At 41.0% G+C, this 16,156-nt stretch overlaps 1 protein-coding gene across 4 annotated transcripts in view; it reads left to right on the top strand.

The window, feature by feature from the left end:
* The window catches only part of Kat7 (lysine acetyltransferase 7), a 30,332-nt gene extending 16,656 nt beyond the window's left edge, over positions 1 to 13,676 (top strand). For 2 of the 4 annotated variants that reach the window (XM_027924674.3, XM_027924672.2), the window contains 8 exons: positions 1,206 to 1,316; positions 3,983 to 4,174; positions 6,955 to 7,044; positions 7,247 to 7,387; positions 8,570 to 8,663; positions 10,580 to 10,726; positions 11,258 to 11,364; positions 11,983 to 13,676. In XM_027924674.3, the coding sequence (XP_027780475.1) occupies positions 1,206 to 1,316; positions 3,983 to 4,174; positions 6,955 to 7,044; positions 7,247 to 7,387; positions 8,570 to 8,663; positions 10,580 to 10,726; positions 11,258 to 11,364; positions 11,983 to 12,084 (984 nt within the window). In that variant the 3' untranslated portion in view covers positions 12,085 to 13,676. Of the gene's footprint in view, positions 1 to 1,205; positions 1,317 to 3,982; positions 4,175 to 6,954; positions 7,045 to 7,246; positions 7,388 to 8,569; positions 8,664 to 10,558; positions 10,727 to 11,257; positions 11,365 to 11,982 lie in introns of all 4 variants that reach the window. The other 2 variants (XM_027924673.2, XM_027924671.2) reach the window with 1 other exon arrangement.
* The last annotated feature ends 2,480 nt before the right edge of the window (positions 13,677 to 16,156 follow it).

Here is a 16,156-nt window from a genome sequence, read left to right as displayed (position 1 = left end):
ATGCCAAGTGACTCCTCTCTGGCACTCAAAACTTACTATAGGCCCCCAAACATCTGGAGTGTTGTTGGATGGTGGGTTGTTAGGTGAAGTTGTAGCTGAACACCTGATGTACCAGATTGTTGGGTTTGTAGCCTAGGGAAAGCTTTAATAGTAAGCTGTAGGGTACCAGATTGCATGCCTGCCTCTGTCCTGTTCACTCCCCTTCTGAGTGCATGCAGGAGCTTGGATCCCAGGGCCTCAGCATTTTGCTACTGAGCTACATCCCCAGCTTCCAGAAGAAATTTTTAAAGGGGTAAAGGTACAGGTGAATGGTTTCTTCAGATGCTAATTTATGTGGAAAACGAGGAATGTTCTTCCTGGGATGAGACATCACTTAATTTAACTACCATTGTCTCTTCTCCTCTGGGGGGAGAGGTGGAGTCTAGAGCCCAGAGGGAAGGACTAAATCAGAGATTTAAAAGAGACATTTCCATTGTCTGATTTCTCTCCAGAGAAACGTACTTGTAGCAAGAGCTATGGTAAGATACGAAAGTTGTCTAGAACCAAATTGTGTGCTTTTAATTCGGTGTGATTTTTCTTTTAATCTTTCTTAATTTTAATGAGACTTTTTAAAGAGGCTAGCCTGTTTTTTTTCCTTGCAGTTTTGGGCTGAAGTTTTAAAGTGGGAGCTGACATTGTCGGTGGACAATGGCAATGGTGGCTACAGCAATTCAAGGCAAAGAATTTATAAAGGACTGCTTATTAACCTGGCCACCCTCTTTACTTGCAGATTTTCTTTTAGACTAATGTGTTAAAACATAAAACACTAAGGCTTGGAGAACCTTTTTGTTTGTTTTAAATCAGGGAAAATCTTTTAGGTCTCAGGACTCCTAGGATTTGTAGTGCCTCTGTGTTTGCTGTGCTTCATATTTTGCACTGTGCTACGTGTTTTCTCATGAAGAAATGGAGGCAGAGTTCTGATCTTGGGGTTGCTCATATATAGATAAACAGCACTCCATCCTGGAGCTGTAGAAGCATCTCCAGATTCTTTAGAATGGGTAGTGAGTGTGCTTTAGTATTAACCTACTAAGGAGTCTGTGCTTAGTCCCTAGCACCTAGTATGTAGGTGCTGAGTAGACAGTTTATGGCTGTGGTCGATGTCCATTGGAATGAAGTGAACTAACTTCTTAGCAGCAGAGAGTATTCCATTCTGTTTCTTTTCTTAGGAACACAGACAGACCTATGGGAACACTCGGGAACCTCTCTTGGAAAACCTGACAAGCGAGTATGATTTAGATCTTTTCCGAAGAGCACAAGCCCGGGCTTCAGAGGATTTGGTGAGAGTTAAAACCTCCAAGCTGAGGACCCTTGTGAAAGGCATTCAGAACTGCCAGGAAAAATGATTAGCCTCAGTCTGATGGCCATGATACTGCTTTGCTGCTCAAGTCTCTTCCCCTCCCCTAGCTGTCCTTCTTTTGTGACTGCCCTTCCCATTCTTATTTAAAACAAACCACCCGGTAGTGCACTCACCACTTGCCCAGCATGTGCCCCTTGCCTAGCATGTGCGAGGCCCTGGGTTCAATCCTCAGTACCACATAGAAATAAATAAATAAAGGTATTAAAAATAAATAAATAAACTACTTCTCCTCCTCTCTTCCCTATTCCTTATATTATTTCCCTACTTTCCACCCCCCACCCCACCAAGTTCTAGTTTGACTTGAGGTGGTGAGGCACTTTGAGTAGGTGTTCCTTTGTCTCAATTGGGTAATTTGCAATTCTGAGAACCTAGGGACAGTGTGCATACTAGCCCATGCCCATCTCTAGCTCTAGCTGGGACCTGGTTTCTTCACTGCACTTGAATAGTTATTCTGAAAGCAAGGAAATAAAAGTGAAGGGGAAATTAAGGGGGAGGGCTACTGTCAGATTATTTATTTATTTTTAAAATATTTTTATTAGTTGTTGATGGACCTTTATTTATTTACTCAAACCCAATGCCTCACACATGCTAGGCAACCGCTCTACCACTGAGCCACAACCCCAGCCCTTTTTATTTTTATTTTTTTGAGACAGAAGTCTTATTATGTTGCTCAGGCTGGTCTTAAACTCTGGGTTCAAATGATCCTCCTCACCTCAACTTTCCCAGTGCTGGAACTACAGGTGCATGCCCTTCACCCACCACTTTTATCAGATGTTTTAGAATTAAGCTTTGACACAGCCGAGTTTTATATATAAGATGGTTTCCTTTTGATTTATATTTACAATTAGTTTATAGTTAGGTTTGATGCCTGTGGCAGAATTTTAAACAAATATAGATCAAAAAATTCTGGGAATTGATTTAACAGATAAGTGTGTTCAGGAAAAGCTTGTAAAAGGAATCTCATCTCCACTCTTCACTCTTTTTTATTATATCAAAATTAGAGGGGGCTTGGGTTGTGGCTCATTGGTAGATCGCTCACCTCACATGTGTGAGATCCAGGTTCGATCCTCAGCACCACATAAAAATAAGTAAACAAAGATATTTTAAAAAATTAGATTGATTGAAAACTTAAAGGAGGTTTAAAGACTCCTCTGTGCTGGGATAGGCTGCCATCACTGTGGCTGCTTTTCTTTCCTGTTCTGGAAAAGCATTACCTAGTCCTACCTTTCACATCTTTCCATCTGGTTATTGTAGTTGTGAGGTAGACAGAATGCCTTTATTTTATTTGTTTATTTTTATGTGGTGCTGGGGATCGAACCCAGTGCCTCACATGTGCTAGGCAAGCGTTCTACCACTGAGCTACAGCCCCAGCCCAACAGACTACTTCTGTAGTCAGTTCACAGCACTGAAGGAAGCTAGGGATCCAGAACTATTTTCTACTTGCTTAGACTGCAGAATTAAATTGTTGTCCACATACTTTTTAAGGCTGTGCACATTGGCATACACCTGTAATCCCGGGACTCAGGAAGCCGAGGCAGGAGGATTACAAGTTCCAGGCCAGCCTGAGCATTTAGACCTGTCTCAAAATAAAAGATATGAAGTACTAGAGAGATAGGTCAATGGTAAAGCACCCCTGGATTCAATCCCTAGTGCTCCCCCCAAGAAAAAAAATTTTTTAAGGACTATTATTTTTAAAATTGAATATTGTGAATATATATCACTGAGATTTATATGGTTTTGTGAAAAAACAACTTTTGCATAGTAAAGGAGATAGTCTAAATAATTTCACTTGTTTAGTTTCTTATTTATTTAGGTTTAGAATACTTTGGAAGAGTAGGGAGTTTGAATCTGTGGTAGATTATAATTCTGTTTTTTGGTTTTTTTTGAAAGAGAGAATTTTTTAATACTTATTTTTTAGTTTTCGGTGGACACAACATCTTTATTTTTATGTAGTGCTGAGGATCGAACCCAGTGCTTCGCGCATGACAGGCGAGCGCACTACCGCTTGAGCCACATCCCCAGCCCTCTGTTTGGTTTTGACTGATAAAAATGTATCCAAGGACTCATTTTTTTTTTTTTTTTTTAATTTTTATGTGGTGCTGAGGATTGAACCCAATGCCCCATGCATGCTAGGCGAGCGCTCTACCCCTGACCCACAGTCCCATCCTCTCCAAGGACTCATTCTGATGAGACCCAGAATGTTGTAGGGAGTAGCGAAGCAGTTTTATTGAAACCTGTGCTCTGAGCAATATAGGTATATGGGTGTTGTTTCTTCTTCTTCTTTTTCTTTTTTTTTTTTTTTTTGGCAGTATCAGGGATCAAACTCAGGGCCTCATGCTTGCCAGGCAAGTGCTCTTCTACTGAGCTACATCTCTAGCCCCACACAGTAAATAATCGTCTGCCTGATCTTGGGGCCCATGTGGCCCTTTCTAGTATGAGTATCTCATACATAGAAGTAAAGTCTTTTTTTTTTTTTTCCCATAGCCTAGCATGGTGGCCTGCACACAAGCTTACTACTATAGGTTTTGAAAACAAAGACAGTAAATTCTAATCTTCTTTTGACTTTTGATTTCTCCTTGGCAATAGGAGAAATTAAGGCTGCAAGGCCAAATCACAGAAGGGAGCAACATGATTAAAACAATTGCATTTGGTCGCTATGAGCTTGATACTTGGTACCATTCTCCCTATCCTGAAGAATATGCACGGCTGGGACGTCTCTACATGTGTGAATTCTGTTTAAAATATATGAAGAGCCAAACTATACTCCGCCGCCACATGGTGAGTTGTCTTGGATTCCTCTGCCTTGACTATCATAACAGTGTTACAAGATTTTTGCCCTAGAGATGACATCAGTCGTAGCAATCTTAGTGGTACAAAGGCATAGGGAATTGAAAGTCACGTTTCAGGGTGAGGCATATAGCCTGTGGCCTAGCTGATGCTGGTTCTACTCAGAACCGCTGAAGGCCCTTAACCACATCCTGTCATAGGCCTTGCTTTGTCTGTTTTTCTTGCTTCCTACTCTTCTCTACTTGTTCCTCAGAATATGAATTACCTCTGCCCAGGGTTTTGTGTGTCTTAAACTAGATGAAAATGCATGGACTTCATTAGACAGAGTAGAGACAGAGTAGCTCACCTTTTGGGCAGTGAGTATTCAGGAAATGTATGTTGAATGAAAATATATATGAAGAAGGCAAGATTGACAGATAATTTCAATTAACAGACCGTGTCCTGGGTGCATCATCCTCAAGTTGTTCTAGTACTTTCTGGCTTCTGAACATTCTTCATTTTAAAATAGGAAACAGAACTTGAATCTGGTTTTGCTGTTAACAAATGTGCTTACTAGATTTTCTTCAGCTTTAAGCCATTTTTCCTTCCCTAGTTATGGAACAAAAAGCCTGGTCTTAAAGGGAATTTCTGCCATGGAGCAGGAAAAGAGAAAGGGGAAGGGGTAGAGAGTTATGAAATATTTTTGTTTCTACAGTCACAACATACTTTGGCTCTAAAGCCTTTGGGTAAAACTCTTTTCTTCCCCATCATCTACAATCCAGGATTACTGTGATTCCTGTCATGTACTGCTCCCTAGTTTGGTGGTACTGTTTTGTGTTCCCAGCTCTGGAGCACATGTAGCTTTGTGGTCCAGTCCTGCGGTGATGAATTAAACCCTCCAGACTCTTATCACCCTTGCTTTGCCTGAGGTGGGTATACAATAATGGAGGGCTGGTAATGGGTGAGGACTGGCATAGACAGTAATGGTGTCAGGGAACTGAATACTGACACAGATTGTAGATCATGGAGGTAAGTAAAACTGGTATTTTTAATGATATGAACTATTTACATTTCTACCTTTTTCTTCCTGGTTATTTAGTAACATTCACCAATGAAGGTAGCCAAAAGGACAAGACAAGAAATAGAGGAAACAAAGGGTCTAAATAAATTCAGGGATCAAATAAATATTCTGCATAATTTGGGGCCTACTGTATTATATGAGTTATAAAAATCAAATTTGAGGAATTATAAACGTATTTTACTCCATGACTATTCTGAATACCATGTAAACTGAAGTGGTCTTTCTTTGACTTGGCTTTTGTTGTAAAAGAAATTATTGTTGTGTTAGTTATTGTTGGAAAGAGCCAGCATGAGTAAAAGGGTGGAGATGGGAGCAAACTATAGGTGGAGCTCTGAAGCAATTCCAGTTAATAATATTTGGATTTACATGTAACAAAATTAAAACATGATTCTTTTTTTTTCAGTACTAGGGAATTGAACCCAGGGGCGCTCAACCACTGAGCCACATCTTCAGCCCTTTTTTATATTTTATCTAGAGACAGAGTCTCACTAAATTGCTGAAGTTGGCTTTGAATCCATGATCTTCCTATGTCAGCCTCCCAAGCTGCTGGGAGGACCAGGATTCTTGAGTTGACAGGAAGCCAAAATAAAATTGTTTAATATAAAATGTTCCTAGGCTGGGGATGTGCCTCCATGGTAGATCCCTCACTTAGCATGTTCAAGGCCCTGGGTTCAATCCCTAGCACTACAAAAGCAAAACACATAGGGGTTGGAGTTGTGGCTCAGTGGTGGAGCACTTGCCTAGCATATGTAGGGCCTTGGGTTTGATCCTCAGCACCACATTAAAAAATGAATAAATAAAATAAAGATATTGTGTCCAACTACAACTAAAAACTAAAAAAAACACAAAAATATTCCACATATGTACAGTTTTTTAAAACAACATTTAAAAATGTTTTTACCTGAAACCTTTCCAGAATTAACGTGTTTACACGAGTGATGGGCTACATTAAAGCTATTGGCAGGGCTGAGGTGTAGCTCAGTTGTAAAACACTTGCCTCGCATGCCCAAGGCCCTGGATTCCATCCGTAGCACCTCAAAAGAAAAACAGCAACAAATATACTGGCAATTGAGAGTGAGAAAAGAAAATGCCTTGTGCCCTCTTGTGGCCAAGTGCCCCCCAGTGTCCTGCAACTCAGCCATGGTGCTTTTCCTGTTTTTTAAGCCACAGAAAGACTTTCTCTTATATACTTACATAACAAGGAGAATGCATTTGCCTGGAGCTGGGGCAGATAGTGGTTCATTTGGTTTTGATTACTGTGGGTCATTTTTCTAATCTGGAAAAAGACGGTAATGGTTAAGTGGTAATGAGAAGTTACTCGTAAAGGTGAGAGTGAAGTACTTAGCAACTCTAAGCTCCTGCAAATAAGCTGCTTAAGAGTTTCCTGTTGGCATGAGGCATTTTATACTAAGCAAGGATATTCTTATTTATCTGGCTTTTACGTAGTAGATGATTTTAATCTCCTGGACCAAGACACTGCCAGAATACAGTCTAGAAAACTTGTTCCAAATGGTTATAAAAATTCCACATATATACTACAATGACTTTAGAAGACTTTATTTGTTTTACTGGAAAAAAAAAAATCTGTAATATGTGTATCCAACTTTCCCTCAGTTCAGTTAACCAGATTTGATCTGTGATGCTTTTTCCCTTTGAGGACCCTTTTCCATAGGGAGCTCTTTATCCCTGATGGGAATTCATTCTCTTGCAGGCCAAGTGTGTGTGGAAACACCCCCCTGGTGATGAGATATATCGCAAAGGCTCAATCTCTGTGTTTGAAGTAGATGGCAAGAAAAATAAGGTAAAAAGTGGCAAGTAAGATAGAGCGGTGGGAATATGTGTTCATAGATTTCTGAAGGAGTTGGGTATTTTTTTTTAACCACACCTTGTAAAGAATATCAACATTTTGCGTGCACAATAATGATATGATCATATTTTTAGGCCTTTATCTGATAAGTTTTGAATTCACTGGCCCTTTCATGGAATCTCTTCCTCTCTTCCAGATTTACTGCCAAAATCTGTGCCTGCTGGCCAAGCTTTTTCTGGACCACAAGACATTATATTATGATGTGGAACCCTTCCTGTTCTATGTTATGACTGAAGCAGACAACACTGGCTGTCACCTAATTGGATATTTTTCCAAGGTCAGTAGGATCTGGGGATTAAGAAGCTAATGGCTGAGGCTGGGGATATAGCTCAGTTGATAGAGTGCTTGCCTTGCATGTACAAGGCCCTGGGTTTAGTTCCCAGCACCAAAAAAAAAAAAGAAGCAGCTAATGGTCAGAGCAGGGGTGATGGATGTTGGCATCTTGGGGCTCAAATCCCTGATGGGGAAGAGATCATACCCCTGGCAATGATGAAAATCCTTCCTTTAAGAAAATCAAAGACAAATGCATGTATCAAAGGTAGTTTAATGAAAATATCCAATTGTTTATTAGAAGTTCTGGTTTATTCATTTCTGGACTTGCAGGCTGGAGCTGCCTATTAATTAGTGGCCTTGGCCTCCCTAGTAATCCATGAACACGCATTTTGCAGTCAAGCCAACTCTTTGGCTTCGCGATCCTCAGTGTTGTTAGCTTAAAACCAGGAATATATTCCAGTTGCCTGGGGTTAGCTGGGCTCCTTCTAGCATAGTCCTATTAATGCCTCTGGACCTTCACCGACAAAGGCTGGATTTGGCTTATGACTTTTTACTATAGCAACTAAAATTGAAATAAAATTTATATACATTCACAAGCCAAACAGTTAACCCACTTGAAGTGTACAATTCAGGAATGGGGTAGAGTGCTTGCCTAATGGAAATTGTATTATATGCGATTTGATCATTTATTGATCCCCTTCCAGAATGAGTATTTATGTTAATTTTCTTTTCTTCTCTTCCACTATATAGTCTCCATTTGAAAAAATTGCTTTTAAAGAGGGTGCTGTAGGGCTGGGGCTGTGGCTCAGTGGTAGAACACTCGCCAAGCATATGTGAGGTACTGGATTCGATTCTCAGCACCTCACAGAAATAAATTTAAAAAAAAAATTTTTTTAAGGGGGAATGCTGTAGAGCCACTCAGGAGTCTTAATCTTCTTGACCTATACTCTGGCTGTAAAGAACCCAGAGTTAACCCCCTTAAAATGAACTGGAGGTCTCAACTTGAAACCCTGGGATTAATGACTTTGGGCATCATAAAGGGTATGGGTATAATAACTGAGCCTGATAGCCACTCCCCAGGACTGGTTAGTCATATTTTGTAGGCAGCTTTATTTTATATCTGTAGGAGTGTGAAAACCTTGGTCCCAAACTCTTAATGACCTGCTCATTTGTTTGCTCTTTTTAGGAAAAGAATTCATTCCTGAACTACAACGTATCCTGTATCCTTACCATGCCTCAGTACATGAGACAGGGCTATGGCAAGATGCTTATTGATTTCAGTAAGTAGGAATGCTAAAGTCATCAGCTTCACAAGGACCCTGTGACCATTGCCTGTCTATCTGTCCTGTGGTCTCTGCAATTCCTGGGATGTAGTAGAAGTATACTGCTTCTTAGTGAATGAATGAACAAGTGGAGAAATCCTAAACGCTGTCAGTCTACTAATAACTCAGTTAACACTCAATGAATACAGGACTCTGAGTTGGTACTTAATTAGGAGAATAAAAAATTAAGCTCTTCAGGATTATCCTAGTTTGAGACTTAAACAGAACACACACATGCATAAGGCTTAAAATCTGTTTCTTTGATGTTTGGGATTTCATTTTTCAAGGACTTGTCTAGAGGTAATCCATATACCTGATACAGACTTTGAGTATTACACTCTATTCTCATTAATCTTGGATTCCACCTTTATGGAATTGTCTGCCCACTAAAATTTACTTGAAACCCTAACATCTTGGCACCTTTGTGGTCATCCATGGACATGCCCAGTGCAGGAAAAATTAAGGGTCATTGGATACACACATACTTAGCCACATTCAAATAAGTCACCCTGTTTAGCTGTCATACCGTGAACAAGTGTCATTGTCGGTCTGTTAGTGCCACTTTTCCACATTTTTGTGCTTTTTGTTGATAATTTTTAATGGCCGCGAAGTGTGCTCAGTGCTGTTACTAAATACAGGAAGACTGATGGATCTGCAGGGATGAGATGAGTTACAGGGCTGTTGGCTGGGACGAAATGTCTTTGATTCAACAGCATATATTAAACAGGGTATTTACCGTTTTAAAAAATGTGGTACTGGGGATTGAACCCAGGGGTGTTCTAGTTTTATTTTTATTTTGAGACAGGGTCTCTCTGTGTTCTGAGGTCTCATTGAGCTGCTCAGACTGGCCTTGAATTTGTGATCCAGCTGCCTCAATATTTTGAGTCACTGAGATTATAGGCATGTGCCACCTGGCCTGGCCTGTAATTCACTTTGAATCTAAAAGTGCCTACTCCATGTCTTTTTTTTTGCCCACTGCTGTTTCTTTTTTTTTTTTTTTTAAATAATTTTTATTTATTTTTATTGTTTAATTTTCGGTGGACACAACATCTTTGTGTGTATGTGGTGCTGAGGATCGAACCCGGGCCACACGCATGCCAGGCGAGCGTGCTACCGCTTGAGCCACATCCCCAGCCCTCCTGCTGTTTCTTTTGGTGACAAAAGATTAGTTGTCTAGTAGAGTTTCCCATATTATGTATTTTGCAGATCACATTCTCATGTATATTTTGTATAAATTGAATGTTAGACGTTAAAACTGGAGGTATCTTCATTTGCACTTTCCCACTCCCTACTACTACATGGGTGGTACTGAGATAATCAGTTCAAAATTTTGAAAAATATAAAAAGCCATATAATGAAATGGCTTCTCCTCTGTGTTCTTAACCTGTTTGCAACATATCACAACATAGAGTCGTTGTTTTTAAAATTCTAGTAAAGGCTTCCAGAGGTTTTTTTTTTTTTTTTTTTTTTTTGGTGTCATTATAAGTAACTGTAAATACACCTTCTTCCCCTTTTGTTTATACAAAGGCAGCATATTATATTTAACAGCTACACAGTACATATTCCATTGAATGGCTGATCCCTAATTGATACTGCAGAGCAAATTGTACTTCTTAAACTTTCTTCCTTAGCACTGTTCTTTGCTATTAGGATGAAATACAGTGTTGCTAGAAAAAGTCTGTATTTAGGCTAGGGCTGGGGCTCAGCAGTAGCACACTTGCCTGGCATGTGTGAGGTACTGGATTAAATTCTCAGCACCACACATAAATAAGTAAACATTGGCACAATAAATAGATAGATAGATAGATAGATATAGATCTACCAGCAACTTAAAAATTAAAAAAAAGAAAAAGTCTGTATTTGTTCCCTTGCAGGTTATTTACTTTCCAAAGTGGAAGAAAAAGTTGGCTCTCCAGAACGTCCACTCTCAGATCTGGGGCTCATAAGCTATCGTAGTTACTGGAAAGAAGTGCTTCTCCGTTACCTGCATAATTTTCAAGGCAAAGAGATTTCTATCAAAGGTTGGTTTTTAATTCTTTAATGTTTCATTGTTAGTTCCACTAGATGTCCTACCTTTTCCACTTGACCCCTGTTCATGCTTTTTGTCACCTGCAAAGCTGTGCCCCATTCTGTGTTTCTTCTAAATATGAAGACCACTGATATGGACCATTACAGAGAGCCTCACTAGAGTGCCTAGGGATTCTAGAGCAGTTGACCCCTGGGAATGGCTATGAACTGGTTTCTTAAAAATGAAGAAGAAAAACAAATATTTTGACACATGCAAGAGCTTCTAAGATATCCCTTTTATGCAAAGGTAGGATTTATTTTGGTCTGTTTGACCTTGATATCTCTAATTAACCAAGAGTAGCTTCTTACTATAATATCCTTTTTCACTCTTATTTGACTGGTCAAATTCTTTGTATACATTTTCCGAACAGGTAGGATTGAATCAGAGATTCTAGCCCTTTGGATTTCTCCTAAGAGAAAGGAAACCTCAAAAAGGGTGGGGGTCTATGCTTTGACCAGGTTCTCAGTGACTCTTCTGTTTTCAGAAATTAGTCAGGAGACCGCCGTGAATCCCGTGGACATTGTCAGCACTCTGCAAGCCCTTCAGATGCTCAAGTATTGGAAAGGCAAACACCTAGTTTTAAAGAGACAGGTGAGGTTTTTAATCAGCTGCTTGCTCCTTGCTGACTGTCCCTTGAGCAGAGCCCAGTAGGGGTCTTACCACCCATCCTTTCACAGAGGAGCTCAAATATTATGCCTTCATTTCTTTAACTGGCAGTGTAAAGCCCGAGTGACCTTTGGTATTAAGCTTATCTCCTACCTTGTCCTTATCGGGAGCTTTTGTTAAGCTCCTGTCTCAAAGTTGGATGACACCAGTTAAGCAGCTTTATGTTGCATAGCACTTTTATCATTTAATGATTTTCTTAGATTAGGAAGAATGGCCCAGCTGTAGAGGGGAATCTTCACAGACTCCCGGGCTTTCGGAATGGTTTTAAATGCCATCTCAACTAATGCCCACTTTTAATTTTTTTAGTTGACTCATACGTGTAATAAAGATAGGTGAATAATGATTCCGGTTCTTACTATGGGCAAAATTGGAAGAAATTTATTAGGTAGGAAAGCCGTTTGCAAATCAAAGGATATTTTCTTAAACCTTAATACATTGTTAACCTTTTGGTGATTTCTTCTTGGCTAGTAGTTATTTTAAAATCTGTATGTCAAGGCATGCTGATTGAACGAGTCTAACAGTTGTTCCCATTGTTCTTCCCAGGACCTGATTGATGAGTGGATAGCCAAAGAGGCCAAAAGGTCCAACTCTAATAAAACCATGGATCCAAGCTGCTTAAAATGGACCCCTCCCAAGGGCACTTAAAGTGACCTGTCATTCCGAGCCAGCGAACCCCAGCAGTAGGAATCCGTACCCTAGGGATCTGTCTGTCATTTCTGTTGCTCTTGTGATTGGCAAGTACAGTATCCTTTGGGAAGGCCATCCCCCTCAGGACTGTCCTGGCTCCGACCTTCATTTACACTGCAGACGCTGGTTCTGAGGAACTGTTGTTTCGGCCTCAGTGAGGTTGCCTGGATGAGATCTGTATTAGACTCAAGTGCAGATCCCTCATAGCACTGACCCAAGGAGTTCTGTTATGGTACTGTACCTGTCCAGTCACTGGTTCCCTCCTCATGTTCTCTTGCCCCATGAGGTGTGTCTTGTCCTCTGAACTTTGTACTAGTGCTTCTTGCCGCCTGGTCACCAGACCTCCAAATATGGTTGCCACTACCAAGACCTTTCCAGTTACTCTTTACAAGTGTTTTTGTGGAGGGGCAGGGAAGAGGCAGCACTTTTGAGGGTGTGTGTGTGTACTGGGAGGGGTCCATTCACATGAGATTTCATCTTGCTTTATTTAACCTTTGTTCCTCCATTTTTATTGGAAGACTTGTTTTTGATCAGTATTGGGCTGCCCAGAACCAAATACTTCTTAAGAGTTTCCCAGAGATTAGTTTTGGTAACAGTGCAATAATCCATCCAGATGATATGGCGAGAGCAATAAGAGGTGGTGATACTGTATTTTGGTTTGAGTTCACCTGTGGGCAGTGGGCATTGTGGAAGGGAATGGATAATTCTTTTGCCTCACCACAGAGTGCCCAGCAGTAAATGTTTTCTTCTCTCTTTACTCCCTGCCCCTTTTACATTCACAGGTGCCAAAATAATTTCCAGTTCTCCCTTTCATGCTTCATGTTAACTGGTTTAATAGTACTGCAAAACCTTTTCCCTCATACCAGTTTTAATAGGACCCCTGTACTTCCACATAAGTTGCATTGATTTTGTCCAGAGCATCTTGGGAGAAGTTGAAAGTGATTGAAAATGACTTTCTGTCTCAGCCCATGGCTTTCAGCAAGGCAGAGTGGCCACCTGCCAAGGTTTGCTTCTCTTTTCAACAGTTACTCACCCTCTTCTAGGCCTAAAGTGCTTCTGCCCTTCCAAGAACTCCTCCTCCATTTCCCTTTTGGATTTGACACCATCCTATTCTCTGGTCTCCTATTTTTGGTGGTGTTCAAGTGAAGGAAGAGATGTTCCCTCTAATTTCTCCCTAGCCCGTTATAACCTGCTATCTTGGGGCAGCTTTTGATGTCTGACATGTCACCCTTCCCAACCTGGTCTCCTACAACACTGCTGTCTTCATGTGGCACCCTTACCACACTCCCGACTCTGGTCATTTGTGCCTTTCTCTTGTCATCTCTGTACACTACTTATATTCACTGTGGGTTGGGGGGAGCTGATTTTAAGCATGTTCAGTGGCGGCTCCCCTCCAGTTTCAGTGTCACTGTTAAAATTTATCCAAAAGCAACTTCACTGGGGGTTTTCTTAAGGGGTAAAGGCCTTTTACAGATGCTAAACCCTTCCCCACATGTGGTAGAATGTGCTCTTCTATATCTACTCCTCAATAAAGCATGTTCTCTGCTCAAGTCCGTTTTATCTGGGGCTCTCATTTGTGTATGAAAATGACGCAGCTGACCTGCTCTAATAGTAAGTGCGTGGGGACTTGTTTTTTCTAGAAGTAGACTGTTGAGGGATGTGGTTTGTGGCTGTGGAATTGTTTTTCCCTTGGTGCTAGCCATAGAGGGAGTGCTGAGTCTGAACTTGTGTAGTTGGGATGAATTCAAACTGCCTTCTTTTTGGTGCCAGCAGTGGCTACTTGGTATTACACATACTTTTTTATTGAGTTCATTTTTGTCTGGTTTTAGGGGCAAAGGAATAGTGGGAAGTGAGTATAGGTAGCATATGATGGATACTTTTTTGCGGGGCGGCGGGTGGTAACCAGGGATTGAATTCAGGGGCACTTGACCACTGAGCCACATCCCCAGCTCTATTTTCTATTTTATTTAAAGACAGGGCGTCAACTGAGTTGCTTAGTGCCTCACTGTTGCTGAGGCTGGCTTTGAACTCATGATCCTCCTGTCTTAGCCTCTGGATCCACTGGGATCACAGGAGTGTACCACAGTCCCCAGCTACAATGGATACTTAAGGGAGTCAGAAACAGATGTCTGTCTCATCTGTCTATAAGCACATTCTCCAGTAGTGAATTGTGTCACCTCTAATCATTCCTTCTCTTCCAGATTGTCTGCAGCTTTTATCCAGTGGCAGGAAAGGAAGCTGGGCACTTTCCATCTGTCTGGTAGAAAGGGAGGAGGGTGGAGTCATTGTGTTGCTGAGATGGTTTTGTTTACTGTGGCTGGGAGTGTTGAGACCCTATACCTCTGGGCACACAAAGAGTCCTTTGCAAGGCTAGAGTCCTTGGGTGCCACTTATTAGGGTAAGCGTGGGGTGAAGAGAAGCTGAAGTTTTTTATAAAAAGACTCATCTCATCTTTTCTTAATGATGCATGCCAAAGTCTCCCTGTTGTAAATGTTTGCCTCAAAGGGAAATTTTGCTTTTCTTCACATTTTGAAAAAAAATTGAAGTAGGTAATATAAACTATGGAAATGAAATGCTCAGAGGAAAATGTGCTTGGAATTTTGTGCACAGTCCTGGTCCCAGTCCTCTAAACTGGTTGCTATTCCTTTTAGTAAAAGGAAGACTTTTCTGGTTTGAACCTTTTACAACTATGGGAACAGAGTGTTTACTTTCCTGCACAACATTGAGTGGGACTCCATATCCCCTTTGAAGTTCTCTAACCCCTGTGCATAAAAGAAGCTCAGCTGCTCCTTCATTAGAAGTTGACAGTCCTGGATCTAACTCCTGACGTCCAGTGGAGTCACCTACACCATTTTGGGAGGAAGTAACCTCTAGCATGTACTTCCCATATGCTGGGTGGCTTCACTGCCTCGCAATAGCCCCATGCAGCTGATGTTCACATTGGTTTTGCAGGGAAACCTGGAACCCACGGTGACACCATAAGCAGTGAAGCCCCACACCTTTCTTCTAGCTTTTTTGATTCCTTAATGATTAATCATCCTCTCCCTGCTAGCTAGATGCCCTGGCTACAGGCACCCATGTTTCTAAAGCTTCCATTACAAGAATATTAAGGAAGCTAGTAAATACTTTGAGACAAGAGTTGATTTTGGTTGATTGTAGAGGTAGCAAGTTGGGCAGGAGTGGGAAACCAGGGAAGCAGAAGATATGCCTCACTTGGGACTGCTGATGAATTAGGGACAAACTGCCCCTTTGCCTGCACAGTGCCCTTACAGCACTGGAAGATGGGTCTTAGATGCTTTTTCCAGAAGAGAAGTTTTGATGTTCAGAGAGTTCTTGACAGCTAATAGCAACAGGATGAGAGCCTTGTTCCTCTAGTTCCAAATCCTATATTTTGATAATGCTGTCGTGCGGTCTGTTTTCCCCTTTCTTTCTTTCTTTTTTAGGTTGACACAATATCTTTAATTTGTTTATTTATTTTTAATGTGGTGCTAAGGATCGAACCCAGTGCCTCACACATGCTAGGTGAGCACTCTACCACTGAGCCACAACCCCAGCCCTGTTTTCCCATTTCTTACATGGTAATAGTGAATCATATCAAGTAAGCATATAGTATACCCTTCATGTTGACAAGGTGATGCTTTTGATTTGCTCAACTTTTGTTAGTCCCTATAATTCTGGACAGGTTATGGCTGGGGTTAGGAGGGGCCTGGAATGGAGTTGACCATGTCAAGCCAGTTAGTTGAGATGAAGGTGGGGGCTACATAACATCTAAAACGAGTATATAAAAAGCCACAGCTTGCTTACAGTACACATTCCTTCTGGAACATGAAGCAAATGAAAACCAGTCTTTTCTGGATGTACATTAGTAACTTTCCAAGGGCAGTCCTTTACCTCCCTGCCTTTTCCCCCTTTGATGAGCAATCAGTGTCAAATGGCATTAAAACAGTGGTTTCATGAGGTGGAGGATCAAGCAGCAGAGTTCTTAGCTACATCTTTACTCCCTTTTGTTTTCTTCTGACCTTTTGAAATC

This window comes from Marmota flaviventris, chromosome 17 (genome assembly GCF_047511675.1).
Source record: "Marmota flaviventris isolate mMarFla1 chromosome 17, mMarFla1.hap1, whole genome shotgun sequence".
NCBI lineage: Eukaryota > Metazoa > Chordata > Mammalia > Rodentia > Sciuridae > Marmota > Marmota flaviventris.
The sequence above is the reverse complement of the archived record's forward strand: the minus strand, read 5'-3'. Positions and strand labels throughout refer to the sequence as shown.